General features: G+C 34.4%; 1 protein-coding gene across 6 annotated transcripts in view; it reads right to left on the reverse strand.

Moving 5' to 3' along the window:
• tenm1 (teneurin transmembrane protein 1) overlaps nt 1-24161 on the reverse strand; it is a 339710-nt gene that overhangs the window by 114789 nt on the left and 200760 nt on the right. For 4 of the 6 annotated variants that reach the window (XM_088596739.1, XM_088596741.1, XM_088596738.1 and 1 more), the window contains 2 exons: nt 16459-16702; nt 6131-6369 (listed from right to left, as the gene is read on the reverse strand). In XM_088596739.1, the coding sequence (XP_088452865.1) occupies nt 6131-6369; nt 16459-16702 (483 nt within the window). The remainder of the gene's footprint in view (nt 1-6130; nt 6370-16458; nt 16703-24161) is intronic. The other 2 variants (XM_088596742.1, XM_088596743.1) reach the window with 2 other exon arrangements.

The following is a 24161-nucleotide window of genomic DNA, read 5'->3' on the forward strand; positions in this document are numbered from 1 at the left end:
CTCCTTTACTGTGCCCTAATGAACTGCAAAAATCAAGACCTTTCATTTTCTCTTGAGAACCTTTTTCCCTTTTAAGGTTGAACCTCATCAATATTCCTTAGAGAAAGACAATGGACTTCATTAGCTCTACGGCTCAATACAATGACATGTTCAACAATAAAAAGGTCTATAATGTTTACTGTACATACATATATATTATGAAAAACAAGACCCAAAAAAGGTATTGACCTTAACATCTATCAGTTCCTTTCCTGCTTTCTGTTTCTGACCCTTGGATGATTTCTGGATGAATCCCTCGACCCAGATATGTCAGTTTCAGCCTAAGCTACACCTCTCACAAACTGTAGTTTGAAGTCCTCAAGTAGTGTGAAAACCACTGGCTCAATGTCACTGGACGTGGGCATGAAACAACACGCAGAGATTAATTCTCAGTTCTCTGGTGAATTAAACAGGGAAGTATTTGCAGAAGCTGTTTCTATCCTCCAACTGACTCCTACCAGCTAGTTTCACTGTGTGTAGATAGGAAATGAAGAAAAGAAAATGAATATTTCTTTGAGGACGCTTTGGTATGTCTTTGGTAAGGATAAGAAGAGCACAGCTGGAGCCCATTGGGATGTATAAGGAAAATATGTGTGCAATGAAATTTCAGACAATACCCACATACAATTCTGAGAAAAAGTTAGTGAACCCCCAATATAATTATGGGAACTACCATGATACCTTTTTAAATCAAAGCCAATCTTTTCCCAAATAAACCATTGCTCTCTTTGCTGCCACAGTTCACCACAGAGCATCTGACCGATCCTCATGACATGTTGATCTAATTGTATTTTAGGTATAAAATATAGGAGAATACGGACCAACCTAGGGCGTTTGCAAACTTTATTAAAGTTTTACTTTATTAAATAATGTACATTATACAATCCAGTATTTCTTAACCGGGCCACCAGCCATTGGAAGCCTGTCTTAGCTACAACCAATACAGCAGTAGCAAAAATGATAAGAATGCACAGGCCCTGGTCTCTTCTATTATTCTGTAATGATTTAATATTTACTCTTGTATTTTTGTATTGCATCATTGTATCTTGTAACTTTTTGCATTACTGTACAAGTATCAGGTATGTTTATGTTGGATTACTGAGTTCTCAAGTACTTGAAGGACGAACTTGAAGTTCACATAACATAACATCACTTTACTAGCCCTATACAATTTCTTGCATTAGGAATTTGTCTTTTCGCATACCCCAGCTTGCTCTCCATGAGACACACAGACACGGAGAGAAGCCTGGGGTCAGAGCGCAGGGTCAGCTATTGTACAGCGCCCCCTGGAGCAGTTGGGGTTAAGGGCCTTGCTCAGGGGCCCAACGGAGTAGGATTCCTCTGTCGGCTGCGGGATTTGAACCAGCAACCTTCCAGCCACAGGCTCAGATCCTTAGTGCTGAGTGCTCTGCGCTTAGTTCTCAAGTAATGTGCTCATGACATTGTGATAATTAACAATGCATGAAGTACAATTAAGTATTTAAGAAGATACTGTGAAGTAAATAGTAAATCCTATCAGATATATTATTTCTAAATGGACATTCAAAAATATTGTGTGTCTTAATTTCAGTGCCTAAAATAAGATTATTGTACTGATAAACATTTAACAGGCTGAACTAGACAGCTAGATATGGCAAGAGAAATATCTATAGAAGCAGAATATGCTGTGCAAAACCTACATCACAGCTAACTTGACATCATGACATTCTGATGCTTTATTTTACTAAATGTTTTTTTTACAAATAGTGACTCAAAAGAAATGGCTGAAGGAGTCCAATTAAACTTCCACCAGCCAACTTTGTAGCAGATGTCCAGAAGCAATGCCACATATCTGAACAGCAGCAGCTACAAAGAGAGAAATGATGAATAGTTACTGTAGGCACTGACGTCTAAGGTGTTATTTCTTAATTTTAAGCAGTGCACCTTCTACTTGTCATGACCAAGTGTATAGTATTCTTTCGATGCACAGAATGGTTTTGAATTCAAGAAATATGAGGCCCAGTGTTTTTTATTTAGAACTTGGGTTTTTATGTTAGAAATATCTTGACATCTGCAATTAAAAAAAGTATTTATCTAGCAAACCTCTTCTGCAAGAAGCATTTTCTTTTAATGTGGCTTTAAAGTTACATTGTATGGGAAAATAGTGCAAACTCAACATGCATTATATTGCATTGTACCTTGTAAGATATACTTTTAAACAGTATGATTGAGATTAGCATACGTCACTCCTTAGCAATATCTTTCCCATTGTCTTCAAACCTTGGAATTTCTTAGTAGCATGCATGTTTTTTTCAAAATATATTTCACTATCTTAAACTGAACTACCATTCTGCCTAAGTCGTCACTGGGGAGCAGTACAGTTCATAAACCTTCATCAAGGAATAGAAAGGAGTAAAGTGTAATGGTTGCTATCTCGAATGACTCCTAGTTTAAAGCAAAGCATTGTGGGTAATAGATTTTCCACTCTATGATTTATTTTGCATTTTCATGAATAATATGCACTTTAATTTTAGTTGACATTACATCCATTATGATATGTTTGGAAAGATCACCCAGTAATGGAAACAGCTTGAAGAAGATTAACATTTAAAGGCTAATTTGATATGTTCAGCACTGCATTTCAACGATGAGAAAAATTCATTTTTTTCAATAACACTATGTACTTATGATACCCCAGCCTACAAACACCATACATATGTAACATTCATCATTTATAAAATTTAAGGTCTCCTGTTGGGAACTGACTAATAATAAAGCAAAAATTGAAAGGTTACTTTTTAAAGAATTGAAGTTTGTTTCTGAGTCGGTAACAGATTCATAGTGCTTTTTAATAATGATAAAGATTGGAACTAAACTGTTTTTTTGCTGTCAACTGTCTTATTAAATGGGACCATAAGTGTGGCTACATAATTTAGTAAATGGAATATCTGTTATTATTAGCTGGTTGTATATTGTGTTTTCTGTTTTCTTTATAAGAGTTATATTGATCTTACATTGAGAGCTTCAAGGCATCATGTTAAAAAGCATTTTTAGTAGTGGAGAAATCCATGAAAGATGTACATGAAGGTTACAAAGCATATTTGTTAAGGGCATTCAAAACAACAGAGCACAGGACCTTAAAGTTCATTGTTTCATTAATAATGGATAACTGAGAGGTGCTGTATTTTAATCAGATTGAATCTGTATAAAGCAAGAACCATAAGAGAGGTAGTTCTTCCATCCCTCTCCACTACAGCACTTTGATAGAACCTAGAACTTAATTGTTACTTTGAACTTGCTAATTATCAGAGTAAATAATCAGGGGGACGAATTTAGCAAAATTCTGCAAAACAGAGGAAAGGAAGAATGACAAGGTAATTACCACTAGTGGAGAAAGTCTTACAAATTCTTTAATTGTGGTATTTTTTCCAAAGCTAGTGTCAGCTGCTCCAGGGCCCTGCCGTGATGGAGGCCCGGTGTTGAAGAAAGGGGAGGCTTATTCCTAGTACTTCCCTTGATGTGATGCTATTCATGCACCCTAAAACTACACCACATGGGGAACCCCCCCTTCTTCAAATGAAAATGACCTAGAGTATGAGCATGGCCTAGTGTATGTAAGTAAAGTGCTAAAAAACATACTGTACGTGTCAAACTACTATTACAGTACTGAATAAGTTGTTATTAGGATAACTATACATGAAATTCTTAGTTTTTCAAAGGGACATGATTTTGACACTTAAAACTACAGTATGTATGCAGCAATTGGTGTGCAAGCATAACTGCAGGCTATGAAATGTAATGATTTGAATAGTTTTATATTGTGAGTTGCTGCTATAGAATCTGAAATCTGAAATATCTGAAACACCATTGTTTTGCAATAATTCTTTAATGAGGCATCTTTCAAGCTTTTAATTTTTGCTCCAGTAAAAAATAGGCTCAACTGCAATCATATGATCTCCTATTTTGTCTCTTGTTGGATTTGCAACTAGATATTTGTAGATTAGAGGGAGACAAATGTGTTTTAAATCAAATCATTTTGAAAATATATTTATTTCTTGTGATGATGTTAGGAGTTTGAAGGAAATAACAGAAGCTATATATGATTTTGTACAGTTATTACAGAATCTTTATGATAATTTTGAAAGTATAGTGTTTTTCCTTTAGAGAAAAGCTTCCGTATTTGCAAAAAAGATAAAAGTAGTCATATTAAAATTGTTTGCAATTGTCTAGACATTGAACTTGCAAGGATAAAATAGCCTTGAACTGTGCAGATTTTCCATCTTATTTATTAATAATGTATGCACTAGGAATAGTCATCTATATAGAGTACAAAGGGTCATCACAATCATACAGAACTGTCACAGATAGGTTTGCACCCAGCAATATCTCAGACCTGTCATCACAAATCAAAGGGAATCTGGTAGTACAATGAAAGGATTGGCTTTCTCTGAAAACAAGGACACAGGGTGATATACTGTTTGACCCCAAGCTTAAGGTACTGTGTTTTCAGTGATACCGGATGCCTTTCTTAACAATTTGCTTGAAAAACACATGTCTAAAACTAGATGTTTTGCACTTTGGGTCACACTCTGCTGTCTACAGTATTCAGCTCAAAATGTAAAACAATCTTCAGAGTTTGACTTTTGTACTAAACTGCTGCTACAGCATTATTACAATCAATATCACTGTATAGAGACACTGCCTGTTCAATTTCGCATTTTTTCCTGGACTTTATTACTCCAGAAAAAAACATCATCACACTGTTTTCCTGGGAAAACCTTTGTTAGCTACACTCTCTAAGTGTACAGCCCATCTTAGATTTCGTTGTAGTTTACTTGGAAAGTCCATCTAAAACACTGTTGACATGTACAGAGAATTGTTTAAAGAGAAATAATCCAGGTGTCATCAGGTTTTTTATAAGGTGAATAAAGACTTTATTTGTTAACAAAATGTGATATTTTAATACTTTAATGCATGTTGTAATTTTGTAATTCATAATGGTTTTCAGACATAATTTGTGTGTGAGTGGGGGGATTAGATCTACATTATAATTAATTATAAACAAGTACTTCTCTTTTCATAGTACAGATGGTGAAACACATATTTGTATTTTAAAACCCACAGATAAAGATCAGAATGCTTCATATTAATTTTAAATAAATTACACATTGGAAGGTGAAAATAAACAACAATAATAATGTATAATTCACATTTTTGCAATAAACTAAAATGGATATCTTATATTTTAATGTGATATGCATTTAGATTAATGGCATTTAGCAATGTGATTAGTTTAACTAAAGACCGAAAAAACATTACATTACAGTCTTTTGTCCATAATAATGTATGTTATGTTTTATGTCATATATGTTATAATATGTTATTATTAATTAATTATTATATAACATTTGTTGACACATTAGTTGAGTCACTAGAACATATTCAACAATATTGGCATGTGACATTAGTAATCACACATTAATTTCATAAGGAGTCCCTGAATTTCCAATTACTGATACTTTCGTGGCCAAGTTTTCTACCTATACATGTATATGTTTAGCCAAACAAACACTTGTAAACTGTCTGTGATTGTTATACATTTTTCTATTAAATTTATTGTGATACTTCTCTATGTTGCACGTTGATTTGAACTTTTAATTTGCAGATACTGAAAAATCACAAATTAAACTTTTTTAAGTCTCTTCTATGTCACCTCATTAAGCTGCTAAAGCACTAAACGTTATGAGTAGAATGTTTATCAATAATTGTGTGCTATGCAAGAAATTTTAGGGGAGTTCTGAGACAATCTGAAAAGTACTTAACAAACTAGGAATTAGTTAAATAAGTTTTAAGAAGAAACATTTTGACATCAATTAACATCTAATGACACCTTGCTTTTTGAAAGCTCCCTAATTAGCTAGTCTTGAATACTAATGTATTTTAATTTTTCTGACTATGAATCAATCTTTTTAGTGTCTTCATTTAAAGGTTGACCTTCTAGCTCCTCCACCAAAAAAAGGACCTCAATCAGGGGAAGGCTAACACAAGTTAACTATGAAGGAGAGAAAGAAACAGGAAAAAGAAAGGTAAGAAAAAGACCCAGAAAGCTTACCAATGACATAGGCTAGCAGAAGGGCTAGTGTTACTGTGATAGCTGTGGCACTCAGAGCAGTGCATTTCCAGTTGCAGCACTTGTAGGGTTTGTTGAAAGTGAAGGCAGGTCTTGAAAAGGTGCTTCTAGGGAGAGGTCTAGGAGGTGGGGAGTAAACAGTGTTGGAGGTTAAAGGATAGCTCTGGCTGGCCGCATTGAAGAGAGCAGAGGAGCCAGATCCATGCTTAAACAGGAAATGCCTACAAAACAGAAGAGGAATTACTTTGAAGTTAAAGATTAAGCAGTCAGTCTATTTCCCATTTTTTGCTTTTCTGAGAATCAAAGCACAATTCCATTTACAGACACCTACAATAGGGTATATATTTCAAAACAAGTATTATTAGAACCCATTGATTAGGATTATGTTTAAAAAGATCATTGAAAAACTACACAGAACCACCTTTCAGATGAGAAGCAGTACAGCATATACAGTATCTACTTAATCAAGGAAAAAGCTCTATGAAAAATTCCATTCTTCTATTGATAAGTGATTTTGATAAGTGAGGACAGTACCTTTATGTATGATTCAAGAAGTAATACTTCATGCATTAGTCGAAAATTTTACATTTCTTCTATGACTTAAACTGACAGGGTTACACAAAAACCTGGAACTGGCCGGTATTAACAGTTTGTTCCCTCAGCCACAGGATGATGAGTTGAGATGCAGTACTTATGATATATACTGTATACCAATAAGGAGAAACACCTTTTGGTTGAATTAGATTAAAGCTGAGTAAATGCAATGCAGCTTTAGAGAAATTAATACTCTGACAGCATTGTTTCATCTCATCTAAAATCATGCATGCACACATTGTTGGTTCAATGCATTGATTTTTATGTCTCATTGATGCAAGCTCAGAATTATACACAGTGTTTTTAAAACGTCTATTTTTGACCTACATAACGTTTTTGCGAGTACAGCACTTTCAGGTATAGACGACAAGAAGCTGTATAACATTTAAATAACATTTATTATCATAATTATAAATCTGACAGTGATGGTGAACTGCTCTTTATATTGATTTCAGTTTACAGCAAGAGTAACACAGTGTCTCTCTTCACAACATACCTGACCTTGGGAACAATATCTTCTTTATTGCTAAACAAGCTGAAAAAGGGACGTTGTTTTTTAATAATGAAACATGACTCCCTAATTTAAATTCTCTGGCCACCATTAGCCACTATGTTAAGTGAATTCCATTAAACTAGGAACACTGTATATTGTACTGGAAGTCACATTAAAATGTTATAATAAGTTATGTTAGAAGATGATCAGCTTTGCTAACAAACAATTACATTTCAGCTTTCACACGGTAAGGTTCTAATATTTTTTATGCTAGCTCATTTGGTCTGCTTTATTACGGTAGTCATTTAGCCCATACTGGATATATTGTACTGACTGAGGGGACAACTGAGTTTCAAGAAGGTTAACAATGTTTGCACTTGTCAGTGATTACTTTACTCAGAAGATTTGGACCACTAGATAGTGTGTTGATATATTTAGTGAGCTGCTACCATAAACACAGAGGAAAACATAGATGATCAAAAGGAGACCTAAAAATGTACTCAAGTTAAACAAAATCACCGTTAAATCAATAAAACAGACATGTTAAAACATAAATCTCCGTTATCGGCCCGTTACTAGTAAGGTTTTTAGCCCAATATTGATAGTAACAGACCTATCCATAACTACTGGAAGTTTGAAAACCAGATTCTCTCCAGGTAATCCTAAAGCCCTATTACAGTCTTTTTTATTTTTAAATTAAGATTTCTTTTATTGTGGAATCCACTGGTTAAAGACATACAGGTACTGTATATTCTATTTTACCAGTGCCTTTGTGATTAAAGTTAGGATTCTAGTTAGGATCTGTTTTGTTTATTAGGATGCAGGACTTCTCTTTTCTCAGGTTTTATGCCTTTAGATTATAATCTAAAGACCAGAATTCTAGATGTTTTATGTTTATAAAAGGTAGAACTCTGTAACTCTGAATTGTACATCTGTACATAGTCCATCTGTTGTGTTTTGTATTGTTGCATTATTTAGTGTTAGTAAACAGTGTTTGTTCTATGTTTGAGCCTGATTATTATTGTATATTACTCTATTTTTCAAGCAGTGCCAGAGAATAAAGGACACAAATGCTGCCATACTGAAATTCAAAAACTGAAGTTTCTTCTGATTCAGATGCAAGGTTAACAAAGCACATTGAAGTACATCTCTTTTATTACAACTATTGCCCATGGAACATTAAATAAATTCAGATTTTTTTATGAGACAGGAAATTTAAAAACCAAGATTGATTTATTGAGCTCTCAGCCAATTCAAATGGAACTCACATGTGAAAATTGATTGTACTCTGCTACAAAAAGATTGGAGCCTTTGTACTGCTGACACAACCAAATATTATTAAGTACAAAAAAGTATTCAATTATAACCAATCAATTTCTATTGCTATATAATTTAAACAAATTTAAAAATGCTTGTAGTTATGAATGGCATTTACATGCTGATGCAGCAAAAATATGTAATTGCGTTGATATTGGACAAATGTCAATTAATATTAGGATCTTTGTGTTCTATGATCCTGTCAACTCTGCTGATTGAGATGTTCAAATATGAAAGTTGCTTCGACTCTGCAGTATGTGTCAAGAAGGTTTGATTAAAGGGTTTTCTGTACATGTACAGATGAGTCTGTCTAGGGAGAATTTTACATGTTTTTATGAGCTTCCATCTGCTCCTACCATGCTCATATTTGCCGTTTATTTAATTATTAAGCACATTAAAATGCATGGATGAAAATTAGTAAAACTATTTAAAACAAAAACAACAATAAACTGTGCTTTTCATTTAAATAATGAAATAATTTAAATAAAATTAAACATTTAGAATGGCCATAGAATAATAATATTTTCAACTTTTAAAATGGAGACACTTGGAATCTCTTCTAATAACATTAACTTGGTTCAGATGTGTCTTAGATTAGCATGTCCTATTTTGAAATTTGAAAGACATTTATTTCAGTACTGGTACTGGTAAAGCACAGCTTACTATTACTCAAAAAGTACTCTATTATGCAAAACTTACATCTTCCCTAAAACAGCATAAAAAACTCTGACAGTGTTTATAAAGACAGATAAATAATTAAAAAGCCCTAACTTTTCCTTTTAATTCCATTCAAGTTCTAATCAGAGAGAAACATTAATTGAACTAATTCTACATCTTGGGTGTGGAAATTTGTCAAATTATGTCAGAAATAAAAACCTGCAGAAATAATTGCCCTTTAAAATCAGCACATACTGTGAATGCTTTTCAAAGATTCCCTTATTAAATATAATTATTAAAAATATTGGTATTGTTGTATTTTTAAACTAGTTGATATTGTATCGATAACTATACACAGACCAATATCACAGAAACAACATTTAATATACTTTGATAAAAAGTAATATACTTTGATCATAGTAAGAAAAAATATCATATTGTATAAATAGGATTATACGTCTTTTGAGAGGGCACCAGGGACACTGTGATCTTCCTGTAGGTTCTCAAAAGCGTTTTGAAATTTAATAAGAAGTGAAAACAAAAATGACAAAATAAAAAAAATACTGGTATGAGCTTAAGATGTTTAAATGCTCACATTTCAACTCACTGGTTCAAATACACCTTGGCATTCTATAATGTCACTGCATCGATCAGAGCAAGCTCATTGGAATTCATTGAATGGGTTCATTTGAGCAATAAAAATGTGACTTTAAATGTCCTCACAGGAAATAAAATCTGGAAACATTGTCTGGTAACAGTGGACACCATAAAAAGTGACTTTGCGTGCCTGTCTATTATTTGGGAAATTTGTTGTCTAACTACATTTGGACATGAACTGAATAAGGTGGAAGAGGTCTGTCTTGATGGAACCTGATGTGCAAATGGTGAGGTCAATTTACGATGAAAGAAGGATGAATGATAGAACTAAGGTGCAAGAAAATATGGTTCAGTGACACCACACCACGATATGTGGATTGAATTGCGTGTGTTCCATGGCCATGTGGAGGTTTTCTTCAACCCAGCAACAAATGCTCTGGCAGTTCATGGTCCTGTTCAGATGAATAATGATCTCATCTGGGAAGATGTTATTATCTGCCACATTGGCAGCATGCTCTTTCAGCATTCTGCATCCATTATTGATAATGCTTGCAGAGCAGGAGAATCTGTGTTGCTGAGACCTATTGTGATGAAGAATGTTCTGTGCGGATGACTTGGTATTACCTGTACCCCTGTTATTTCTTTGTGTGGTTGTCTCACACAGTAGCTGTTGTTGCTGCAAGAGTACCTGTGAGTTAATCACTGAAAACATACGTGGGACATCTGATTCTTTTCTGATGTGCTATACTGTACATCTGATGTGAAAGAATTGTTCCACTAAAATGGTTGCTGTCGTTTTTGATGTTCTTGGACTGGTGCCAATGTGAGGGCTCTTGCTGGCAAAAACAGTAGTGGGTTTGGCAAAATATGGCCAATTTTCATTCTACAGAAAAATAAAATTGTTTTTCTCTGCAAGTGTAAGCTTTGATGCTTTCAGCACATTTTCTTTGCTGCAGATATGTCACATAAAGCACTTTTATGCATCAAGTGAATATACAATTCCTTTCACATATCATCCTCAGCACATTATCCATTTTTGAAAATCTTAAAATATCACAAAATGTGTGAATTACAATGACAATTTATAGATTAGTTAAAATGATTTGTATTTTTCTTCTTCTGTAAAAAAAAGGTGAAAGACAAGCAAACCAGTTCCATTAACATGTGCCTTTAAAAAAATGTGATACAGGTATCTTGTTTCAGGGGCATTTCTCCAGAAGAAAAACAATCTATAGCAGCAGAGAGCATAATACTCAATTTACAGTAGGAGAAAAGCTCATCACTTCACTATTTATTTTTTCCATCTTTATCAATTGAGCTTTATTGTACCTTTTCAAGACTCTCTGTGCCAGTTGATCTTTTCAAAACCCTTTCAAAATATGTTGGACAAAAATTCACCTTTCAGCAGGGAAACACACCAGTGGAAGGTCTTAAACACTGATGTCCATAAATGATCCACAAGCAAGTTGAAAGAAATTCAGAAACTCTTCCAAGACTTATGGGCAAAAAGTGCACCAAACTGTAGCAAAATTGGTGTGCAATAGAATGCCTAAAAAGACTTGTGGCTGTACTTTCTGCCAAATGTGGTTCAGACTAGAATTTGCAGGTCGGAATACGTACGCACTCAAAATTTCAGTCTTTTCTCTTTAGTTTTTGCTGATATTTACTGTAATTTATAAAATGCTTGGAAGTCTTTAAATTTTAAGTCATTATTGTTACAAATAGGGGTTATGAAAAGGGTGAATAACAGGAAATGACCTAGTAGATAAATCAATAAGTAAAATAAATAATCTTTATAAGGAATTTGCAGAGAATATACCCGTGTAGTTGGTATAGTTAGAGGCATGTGAATTGTTTGTTCTCTGGCACAGCTTTGGTGAAAAGAGCAATAATTCAGGTACATTAGGAAGTATTTATTAACAGTGAAAATACATACACTATACACAACATAAAGATACAACACACAAGTTACTCTATGTACAATATAAGTTGACAGACAACGCGTCCCATAGACCAACATCCTAACCACCCTGAAAAACCCCATAGTCTTACATAGTGTTGAACTCTTAATGCTTACAAAGGCCAGATTAAGCTGCCTTTTTTTAATAAATAGAATACAACCTGTGGTTAAATCACAGCTGCAACCATGTTATGTTTTAAAAATGTTTTTTGTTATAACTTCACAAAATTGGACTTCATAGAACGAGTCTGAATACTTTTGCCAGACATTGTACCTGTATATATGATAGCTGGGTAAGCAAAGAGAAAAAATGTTTTCGTTATTGTAAAAATAAAATGTGATTATTCTGAATATCAGCAAACTGATCAACAAGAAATACTATTATTTATTGCTTTGTTAAAGACACCTACATTTATCTGATATAAAATAGTCAATCTCTTTTACGGTAGTGATGAGAATCACATTCATTATTCTTTTAATATCTAAGGACTTTGGACACAGTTATCATAACTCAGAATCTTTCATACAGAGTTATTTAATATTGTCAAAAAAGTAAGAAAAATATGGTATTGTTTTAACCATACATATTTTTAGTTTGTTCACTGAAATGTAGTACTCTAAAACAAGGATACCAATTCTGATGAGAAAAAATATATTCTGGTGCGTAGAAGCTTGGAATTAACAACTTAACAGTACCACAGCAGTTTTGTCATGCCTAATAATGTCCTTTGAGGTTTATATACTGTATAAACAGTATATTAAGTATAACACTATATACTGTATGTTATATGTTATATACTGTATATATACTTTTTTTTTAAAATGAGACCATGGTATGAAAGTATAAAACCTTTAATTGCTCGCTTTAACAGCCATTATTGATTAACAAATCAAAACTGTTGACTCAATGAAAACAAATTGTTGCTTGGACTTAATGAATTCCCGCAACTTAGTTAATTTCTTCAATATAAAGCTTGAAATAGTGTAATACTTACATTACCAAATTCTAGTTTCTACGGTGTCATTTGGCAACCATCTATAAAGCTCAGTCTTAATAAAATATACTGTACTTCTGATCCTCTATAGAAAATGTCATCTACACTTTTACTGAAGTTTTTTCACTAGCGTTAACAGAGTATTTTATATATCACAATTAGGTTTTATGGGATTGGACTAATATGAAGAGCAGGATCATTTTACAATCGTTTAAAAATGCTTCAAGTTTGTTAAATATATTAATTCTAGTAGTTCCCTAAAATGAATTCCCCTGTAGTGAATTTCAAGACATAATGAGTGATGCATCCCTGTGAGTCACATTAAATATATAATTCTATCAAATTTTAATATTAAGTTCAACATCTAAAGTTGCCACAATGTTTAGCTTTGACGGTTATGTATGCTTCCAAAAATCAACTCCCACCTCTTGTAAAATCATTCATACTTTTTTATTCCTAATAAAATCTTCCTAATTTGATAATTCCTAATCAAAGTAAAATTAAATGTGCTACATAAAAACATTCAAAATATTTTTGTCACAAAGAAGAAGGTTAGAGTCTCATTTTGTTTAATTAACGTGTACAGACCTGTCTCTAATTCCCTGCAAATAACTTAAAATCCTATTATCTCCTTAAACTGCATTTAGTCTCAGCCATGGTACTGAAGTTTCCTACTATGGTACTGGTACTGAAGAAGCTACACAGAGAGCTAATATTATCTTATATCATTGAATACAGACGACTTTATGGTTTCTAACAACTCCACAAATGAGCATTTGTAAAGACCCTTTGATTAACTACAGCATCCAAAATAGTATGTTAAATAACTAGGACAATAATGGCCTACTAAATTGAGTTATTTTTCAGAAAATCAGTCCAGAAAGAAAAATTATTGAGTGCATCAGAGGCATTTGCATTAACAAATCAAAGCATACAGTAATTAGTATGATATATCATCTTATATTAAGTTCTTCATGAAAAAAGCTTAGTTTGTGAACTCCCATTTCTGTGACCACACACAGTTGTGTGCTTCACAAATTCATGTTAGAACCATGAAAGTAAAAACTTAATTATATAAACAAATTCTCTTTAAATTAAATATTCATAAATAATCCTAAAAACACAATGATGAATATATCTTCTTTGATATTCATATGCAATTCTAAAGCCTTTACATTTCTTTCATCATAACATCTCCAGAGTTATTACTGATAACAAGTACGGGACAATATCCACCTACCTCCTGGAACCAGACATGATCAAATTCCATATCTGAAACATTATTTCCCCAGAGAGCTACTGAAAGCTGTGTTCTATTTCTCTAGGAAGTGGACTAGTTGGATCCATTTCTTAACTTGGTGTTATCATTACACCACTATGGTAGTCTGTGGAACACAGAGTTGGTTGAACAGAGTTGGAACACTATGGTTGGTTGTGTACACAGAGCATAACAAATGTTGATAATATTGTCAGTGAAATTGTAACTGTCATATCACAATATACTATATATTCTATCATAATATATATTCTCAGTAAAAAATAATAAAAGAGGATCAAAGAGGACCAATCCATTGGCTCATACAGTTTCTGAAACATTATGTTTTTTTGTATTTGCACATTTAGTCTTAATTTGACCAGAAAGTTTAATCCATATTATTAATCTATTAAATAAATTTACAGACTGAATAATTTAAAAACCTATATATGGTCAATGATACCACAGACTTCATTCTGAAATCATGTTGTATTCTTATCGTAACCCTGAAGGAACAGTTTATACATTTGGATAAGTCTAAAAATTAGGTGGATAAATGAGCTGTATTTCTTTAATACAAAAACAAGACTTACTGTATAGTAGTAAAAGATGTTAACTGATGGAATTTTAAGAGCTGCTAGAAAAATAGGAACAGAAACTGCTTGAAAAGAGGCATTTTTTAAGGTTAGTGTCAGAGCCATTCATCTAAACATGAACCTGACAGATGAACCAAGTACTGACATGGAAATTTTAAATCATTCCTTACCAATCGGAGAGAAAAAAGTTTTTAGAGACAGGGCTGAATGGGTGCCAATTTCATTTCACCTGTAACCTCCTACAGCTGTCAGTGGGAATTGTTCCTCTTGACTGCTTATCAATTATCGTGCTACCTAACCTGTTTTGCTGGGGAAGTTTCAACTCTTTAGCCTTTTTATATCCACTCTGACTGACCTAAGAATAAAGACTACTGTGGAAACCGATTATTTAAGTTTGATATGGATAAATTGTACAAATTAAACTATTTTTTCTCACATCCCTTTATATTATAAAATGTATTTGGTGTTACGTTTTGGAGAAGCAAGAGACCTACAGCTCCTCAGCTTACCTGTACGGCTGATCAAGTGCCAAGATGTATTTGGGGTGAGACCTTGTACTGAACATTTTCTTGTTACAGACAGAAAGTTTATTGGTGGTTTCAAACGTAGCCAGAGCTAAGAGGTGCAGGTGAATTTAGGAATGCTGCAGAATGACTACAGATGCTCAAATTGTGTTATGCATTTTAAGGTGGCTCATTTCCAGATACATTACTTGTGAATTATACAAGGTGTGTGACTAGACTGACTTTCGCTTATCTTATATTTCAAATTTTCATGCCAGTTAAAAAGCAATAAAAATGGAAAGAACTGCATCAGGATCCAGTAACTTAGTCTTTTTTCTTACCTAAAGAAGATTTAATTATGAGCTGATATATACATCATTAAAAATCTTCCTCATGACTGGCTACCTGCCAATGTCAAGCAATGTCATTATAGAGGAGAATTCAGCTGTTACTAACTTTTCATTAAAAATGCTAATAAATCATTTATCTTTTGGTTCTATGGTTTAGATGGTATCTGAATAGGTTTAGTATTGTTGCAAAAGACAGAATCACAGATGGCAAATTCTACTTAATTTTATTCTGTTAAGGATACAAGGTATTGCAAGAAAACAGGTACAAATGGGACAAAAACGAGGGTGCACAACCCTTAAAAATTAGCCCATATTAAATTAAACTATAAGTGCCCATTGCAATGCATTCAATTTTAAAGTCTGCTTGACTTATGTATTATTAAACATATTGGTACCAATATTCCAACCACTGAAAATTGCTTAAATTCTTGCAGGAAGTAATGCAGACTTAAGCAACTGTTTTTAATAGCAAAGACATTTTGAATACAAAAATAATATGAGACCCTTAGTATCTGAATTAACATTACGAATCATTCAACAAGTCCATCCGTCCAACCATTATCCAGTACAGGAGCATAAGAAGGCAAGGCAGCAATGCAAACCATTGTGCCACTGTGGTGCCCCCTTCAATAAATTGTACAAAACTGAATCTTAAGAAAAACTTGTTTAGATAAACATATAAAAGATAATAACTTTTTCTTAAGTTTTGAACCCCTTGAAAAGGTTAGGGTATAAGACAATGTACTGTGTCTGCTTTATCAAATCTGGATCATCTCACCATTAACTCCTTCCTCTTGAAACAGCTGTGAAAAAAACAACAGGCATATGTCGGTCACATTTGACCCATCGTAAAAAAATGTGAGTTTTGGAACCTTGTACATGGGAACCTACATCTTAGCCATATTGCTTCACACCCCAGTTCCAAACCCAATCCAAACTAATTTTCAACAAAGTGCTCAAGACAAAATTGCCAAGGTATGGGTTTTCACTCACCTTGTCTCAAGAGGGATGTTGCTGTTGAGGACCCAGCTGTTGTGCAACTGCACACTGTCCTGCTGCGTGTTGGAGGAAGAGTCCCCAGCAGCTTGGCTGGTTTGACTGCGGGCCGGCATGGTATTTCTCTGTAGAGTTTCTCCTGAATGTGCTGGAGGACGGGCACAGGTGCAGGCGTGGGGTGGTGGAGGAGGTGGCGGGAGAGGTCTGAAGGTGAATTGGCCTTGAGGACTGCTGGGCATCTCTGTTTAAAAAAATCCCCAAGAAACTTATTTTCAAAGCAGTTCACGTAATAGTTTAAATTCTAAATTACATCTCATTTTCTTTCAAGATCAACTGATGTTATTCATTTTCTTTTTATTAAAAAGGTCAGACACAATCATTTTTTGATTGGCACAAGTCACAATCCTCCTCCCTCCTCTTAAGGGCGCTCTGACCTTTTTGTATTTGAGTTCATTTCATGCTCCTGTCCCCTGTTTGTCCATCTTTATTTAAGGCGGACATTCCCGCTATGCCTGGCTCAGCATTGGTAGATGAACGCCCGGAAGCCCGCCTACCAGCAGGTCCAGGAGAGACCCAATGGCATAGGCTTCATAACGGCATCCTGACCATCTGAGTCTGGGGCTCGGAACGCCTGGCCTTGTTACCTTGGTTTTATTCCCTGTCCCTGTTCCGGATTCCATTCCGGATTTTAACCTTGTTTATCTCGTCTTGGATGGATCACCCGGTTTTGGACTTTGGACTGTGCCCTGGATTTTCCCCTCGGACTGTCCGAACTTGTTTGCCAGTGCCACGCCCCCCGAGCACCGCCGCCACGCCCACCTGTCTGCCAACCCGTCCTAATCCTGCTGTACCTTCCCCTGATGTCCTTCTCCACTTACTTCCGGATTATATCGTCTGCATAGGGTCCTGAACTATGCTTCACAAAAGCCTGGACCAGCTTCTGTTAGAGCACATTTCAATTTTACTCCTGTGAAACGTTTGTGACCACACAAAAGTTTTTTTGGGGGATTTTTTTTCTAAATTCTAAAATATACTTCATGTAAATTATAATTATGTTTACACAGAGACGTGTATCAAATAGATCAAATGTTTGTAATCTTTTATACAGTATATATTCAATCATTGCATCTCTAAATATGTACTAATATTTTTAAAATGTAATAAGAAAAGTCAAACAAAGTGGACCAAATTCTTATTAAATTTACCATGAGATAATTAAAAGTACATTAACAAAACATTGGAGGCTATGAATATCTACTACTATCGACTTCTAAAAATATATATTATTGTTTAATACTTATTAAATTCTTAATAAATTGATGCAGGATGAATACATTCCATCATAATACATGAAACTACAGTGGCCTGAGATTATGCTGGAAACAAAACATTGAAAAAAAAATCAATTTCTTTCCTTGACCTTGAGAGGTCTGATCAAGAGTTTCAGATGCTTATACATTTTGGGTAACTCAATATTGGAGACTTAATCCACCTAATGTATCTGATAAGCTCACCTAATTTTCTGATAAGAAATATAAGAAGGCAGGAGTACTGGTGGGAAAAGGATGTGCTTGTTAACAATAGTACCCTGAATTGTCATTGTGCTGTAAAAAGTAGTTCCTTATGACCTTTGGAGGCTCCAAAATCCTGTCATGACTGTCAAGAAATATTTCCAGCTGTGACCATTCCAATAGTTTTGTTGAAAGCAATTCAATTCTGTTTATTTGGTTTCTTATATTGATTATTATTATTGTTGTTTCTTTTATTGGACACTGTTTAATAAACGTGTTTCAAATCCATCCACACCAAGATAATCATGCAGTTACTGTATTTCAAATTCAGGGGACATTTACAGTATCATTGAATTTGTTCCCTGGGATAACTGTCATCCATTTTAGCAGGCATTAGTAGTTCCCTTCCTTAGATTGATATATCAGAGCACACATGGGGTTAGGAGTATGTTAGCTGGCATGATTAACACAGCTGTTGTCTTCATACAGTCATGGAATTGACAGCCACCTCAAAATTTAGACAACCTCCTTCAAGGGTGTTTGTTTCTTCAAACATTAAATTGCTTAGTTTAATACTTTTGCAGTTTTATTTAAAAGTGACATGATAATTTTCTTCTTGGAGGAGACAAGATTGCGAAGGTCTTGAACAAGTATGACCAATCTACTCTAACATATTTATGTTCAGGCGTCACAAATCAATTTAATCCAGAGGTTTTATGCTCCCGCAATGTGACAGAATTTAAAACATTCTAAGGGTCTTATGTCAAGGACCTGTTTCTCTGCAGTTTCTGTCAAGAGGAATAAGTCTCAGATACATGTGAATCTCTTGTACTGTCACACCTGTTGTGTATAAATATGATAATAAGGTATTACTGTAGACCAAGAATGCATTTCAGGATTGACACTTTTCAAATACCAGTACTACTAGTTGTTTCTTGAATTGAATTGAGCCAAAAGTATAAAGTCTGCTCTGAAAAATTTTATTAACAAAATATGTGCTCCAATTATCTGTCTGTACTGCCTACTAGAACGATACCAATTGAGAAAAATAAGCATGTTCTGTATAATTTATTAAACTATTGGGGTAGAACTTGTATTCATATAAAATTCAGTGTTGCACAGATTACGAGCTTCTAACCTGTAAATTAAATTCTGACCTGTGCCAAGTGCCCTTATCAGCTTGTACTCATTATTCAGATTTAAGTCTAGCAATTTATGATAAATATAACGCCATAACATAATGTATGAAGTAGTACAAATTGTTGAGGTTTAGAGTGGGGACCTGCTTCACTGGCGATTAGCACAGAACAAGTATAGGTTAATTCCAAACTAAACACAAAAGAAACAATAAAACACAAAATTTTAGTTATAATAATAATTATAATAATTAATAATTGCTTACACTTATATAGCGCTTTTCTGGACACTCCACTCAAAGCGCTTTACAGGTAATGGGGACTCCTCTCCACCACCACCAATGTGCAGCATCCACCTGGATGATGCGACGGCAGCCATAGCGCGCCAGAACGCTCACCACACATCAGCTATCAGTGGGGAGGAGAGCAGAGTAATGTAGCCAATTCATAGAAGGGGATTATTAGGAGGCCATGATTGGTAAGGGCCAATTGGAAATTTGGCCAGGACACCGGGGTTACACCCCTACTCTTTTCGAGAAGCGCCCTGGGATTTTTAATGACCACAGAGAGTCAGGACCTCGGTTTTACGTCTCATCCGAAGGACGGCGCCTGTTTACAGTATAGTGTCCCCATCACTATACTGGGGCATTAGGACCCACATGGACCACAGGGTGAGCACCCCCTGCTGGCCCCACTAACACCTCTTCCAGCAGCAACCTTAGTTTTTCCCAGGAGGTCTCCCATCCAGGTACTGACCAGGCTCACACCTGCTTAGCTTCAGTGGGTTGCCAGTTGTGAGTTGCAGGGTGATATGGCTGCTGGCGCGTATGTCACCTGCAAATAGATTTTCAACATGTCAAAGCAACTGTCAGAGCAGTGAGGAATAAAGACATCCTCAAACTAAAAGTGTGCCATTACTTCAACACATCTTGGTGAAGTAATTGGTTTAAAATTGCAGTAAGAAGAAAGTTATGGATTTCCAAAGACATACTTTAGACCAAAAGTTTAAAATTGATATCTTTATTAAAAAAAGGTTTTTATGAGCTGCAAATAACTGATAGATGGAATCACACAAAGGTCCACCATAACCAGTTGTGATCTTAACCTGAAAAAGTTTCTGGAAAATCATAAAAATTTACAGAATGCTCATTTTTAACTCAGTTGAATGTACCAAATAAAATGGAATTTGTATTTCATGCTAGAAAATCCCAGTGGTTTGTTTTTGATTCACATAATCCAATTCACGTCCTCTATAAAGGTTAATAGAATCATTTTGCAAAACAAATAAATAGAAAATCCATACCATACACCTTTTTTCCCTCCCATTTGCTATCATACCGACCTCTGTGTCTGTAACACAACTGTGCCAAAAAGACAATGGAAGCAAAAATCATTTTTAGACTGTGTTCATGCATTCCCCACACAATTGAAAAACCTCTTTTTAAATTTCCCTATGCATATACAGGTAGCTGCCTTTCATCCCCACCTCAAAATCTGTTTTGCAAATTTACAATAAACTATCCAATGGTTTTCCTATCCCCTACCACTCTTATCTCTTCTTTATTTTGTTTACCAAACTTCTCTCCTGGTTTCATATCATATGGTTTCATATCTTGTCTCTGTCCTGTGCATACTGTACCCAAAGAAGGTTTAATTCCTTCTGATCTTTCATTATGGGATTAAACTTGGCTTGCACCTTTATATATTTTAAAGGAACACTATGCCTTTGAAAAACCAGTCCTCTGAGGTGAAGGCTGACAGCAAATTCATATATGATATGATTTGGTATACTGTATTTAGTTCAAGTACAGCAAAAACCCAAACTATTTTAATGGCAGAGGATGTCTTTGACAAGATGATCGTAAAACATCTCACCAAGACCGAAACTATTATCCTAAAGATAAACATGACTTTGATAGATGTATTTGTCCATGGCAGTTAAATTAAAATTCTAACTGTTCAATTTGATGTCACCAGCAGATTTTAATTCTATATCTGAATAAGCATAACCTGACAGTATTTCTTCCTGCTGGAATATTTTCTCTAATTCTGGAGACTGGACCAGCTTAGCCTGTTTGAATGTGTATAGCCTTGATTAGTTTGTCCAATAAATAATATTCTCACAGCGTTTTTGGCATACTGTACATTATAGTAACACAATTTCTAAACTCTCAACATATCTAACTGCATGAAACAATCTGGAGTTGGAATCATTAATTACGTATGGAGGAACACAAAAAAGTATTTATTTGCAATTTATTTTCAAATTGTAGAACAAATGGCCTGAATGTGGACTATTAAAATAGCTGTTGTATTACAACTAAATTAATTATATTATCTTTTGTAAAAGACCAGAAGTAGTTTTTTTAATCTGATACTATTATTCACTTCTTTGTCATATGCCACTAGATTTTCCAGTTTTTTAAAACACAGTAATTCAACCAGCCATACTTTTTATGTAGGACTGTACATTATTTAAATTTGCTTTACAACAGTATACATCCACATATATGTAAAGAGCTGTAAGATGGATCTAATATTTTTAATATATTTTACAAATGGATTCACTCTGAATTTGAATACAAATTAATTAGATGTGAGGGACTCTGGAAAAGTACAACTTGTAACAAAGAAATGAAAAACTTTTTACAATTCATTTCATTTAACGTCAAATATCACATTTCAGATCACATACACACACAAAAAACAAATGAAATATATAACAGAAAAACCACTTAAAATGTCATTTCCTCCTTCATTATTTGTTTTAGTATTATACCAATAAATATAATAATGTCTCTTTACAGCTGGCAGTATGATAATCCTTCTCACATTCTTCTGACATTTTAAACTGAAAGTGTTATAAATATGAACTTTGAGATAGCAACACTTTACCTTCCAGTAATTGTCTATTTTGATGTAATATGTCACTGTTCTACCAAGCTGTTTGAATGGAATGTGTTTTTGCTGTAAGGTTTTGATAACTGACAAATGTACCATCATGAATGCAATAAGGACCATGCCAATGTCTGTAATGTTTCAGGCATACACTGTGAGAAAGTCAAAGACTTCAGCCTGTTTTCAAATGATGGTAGTTTATCCATAATCAACAAAGATGGCTGTTAAGAGGCAATTGGCTTTTTATTGTGAAGGCTTAGATTAAAATAAATGACAGCGTACATCTTGGTGCTTTAAAATAAGTTAGAGGTTCTTTGAAGCATCTCTGATCTCCTTTCACAGCAACATTCAATGTGTTTTAATATAAAATAATTATTATTTCTTCAGAGAATACACAGGGAGAATTAAACATAACCAAAGCAGGACCATTCTGCCTAATGAAGACACGTTTTGTAAAGTGGTGGGTTAGTGCTGGCAAATGCAGAAATCACACAAGATCATGTTTACCTACAGTAGGAAGTCTTCTGATTATAGAAAACCTACTAAGATGGACATATGATTTTTAAACCAAAGATATGATACAGAGAGGAAAAAGAGGCAAAGCCAAAATAATTGTAGATGCTTTACAAACACAATTCACTGCTGAAGTTAAGAAAAAAACAATCTTTGTAGTCTGAGACCACAGAGGCTTAGACGTCAAAGAGTGTACACAGCACGGATAATAGGCAGAAGCAGCAGATGGCACATTAGAGGGCTTAGTCAATGTAGGTTTGGGGAATAATAATAATAACAAAAGTAGAGTGAACATAATTTTTTCAAACTTGATCTTTGTGAACATCACTCACATAAACACTTCCTACATTAACACAAATGTAATTATCATGCATCAAGGTGATATGACATATTTTGAGGAACAAACTCTACATGTACACATTTTAAAGGCTAAAGCTGTTTTCTTTATTAATCCAAGCCAAGTTCAAAACTGTATTCCTAAACTCAGTGTAAAAAGAACTCATGTTACCTGATACGTTGATTACAGTGTTACTTTCCCCAAAAAATCTGATTTAAATTAGTGTTAAGTCTTTAACTTCCTTAGGTTACATGTCCTTGTTATTATTTCCAGAAATAGCTCAAGTAGGTAGTTGTGTCAGCATCTGTAGGCTGCAAAGAAACAGGTAAAAGTTTATTCCATGCTGAAAGGAAATGAAAGGAGACACAATGTTTTAGCTGTGGAGCCTTCTTCAGATGTGGAAAGCTCTGCAGCCAAAATGTTGTGTCTCTTTTCTTTACCCTTTCAGCATGGAGTAAACCTTTACATGTTCATTTCCAGAAATATATTATTTCACTCGTTTTCAGGTTATCCTTCAGTAAAGCACTTTATCACATATAAACTTGTTAAATGTAAATACTTAATCATGCTTTCACGAGCATTAATGAAAAGTTTAAAAGTGCCCTTCAATGTTTTCTCTGAATGTTTTTTATCTCATTTTTCAAAAGGATGAGCCATTGGTATTAAATGTTCCTTTATCTAGTTCTGAGAGTATTCAACATGAGGCATACTGAATTCTTGCATCCAAACACTTTTGAGAACAATCAAATCTAAGATATGCAATATATTAATAGGCAATTTGTTTGTACATACAATAACATCCTGAAATAGAAAACACTTACTGTATCTCTTCACTGAAATCAACATTTAATTTATATTTACCCTGTACTGATTATTCAGATAACCTGCACTACCTCTTAGCTATAGCTTAGCTTTCCTCAAAAAATGTGGATGCATTGAACTGCCATTAAGCTTATGAGTCAATCTTTTTTATTATTTTTTAAAGAGGGTCTGATATCAATTCCTTGGTGACAAAAAGACAAGCAGGGCAGGCATTTGACAGAAGGAAAAAGAGCAGTGACCTCCAGTGTATGCCTACCAAAGCAGTAAATCACCTGATGGTTAAAGTGTAAAGCACATTTGAAGCATTGTTGGCAGGATCTTGTGACCGAATATACTGCACGTTTTGGTTCAGGACCCACATGGAGGACAATGTTCCCATGAGCCACGACACAAAGGTTGCTGGGGTCTGATTCACTGCAATGTATCACCCCTGCTGGGTAGTCTCTCCATTATGCCAGGTCAGCTTTTCCAGGGTTCAGTAAG

Source organism: Lepisosteus platostomus, chromosome 10 (assembly GCF_059453375.1).
Source record: "Lepisosteus platostomus isolate fLepPlt1 chromosome 10, fLepPlt1.hap1, whole genome shotgun sequence".
Classification (NCBI taxonomy): Eukaryota; Metazoa; Chordata; class Actinopteri; order Semionotiformes; family Lepisosteidae; genus Lepisosteus; species Lepisosteus platostomus.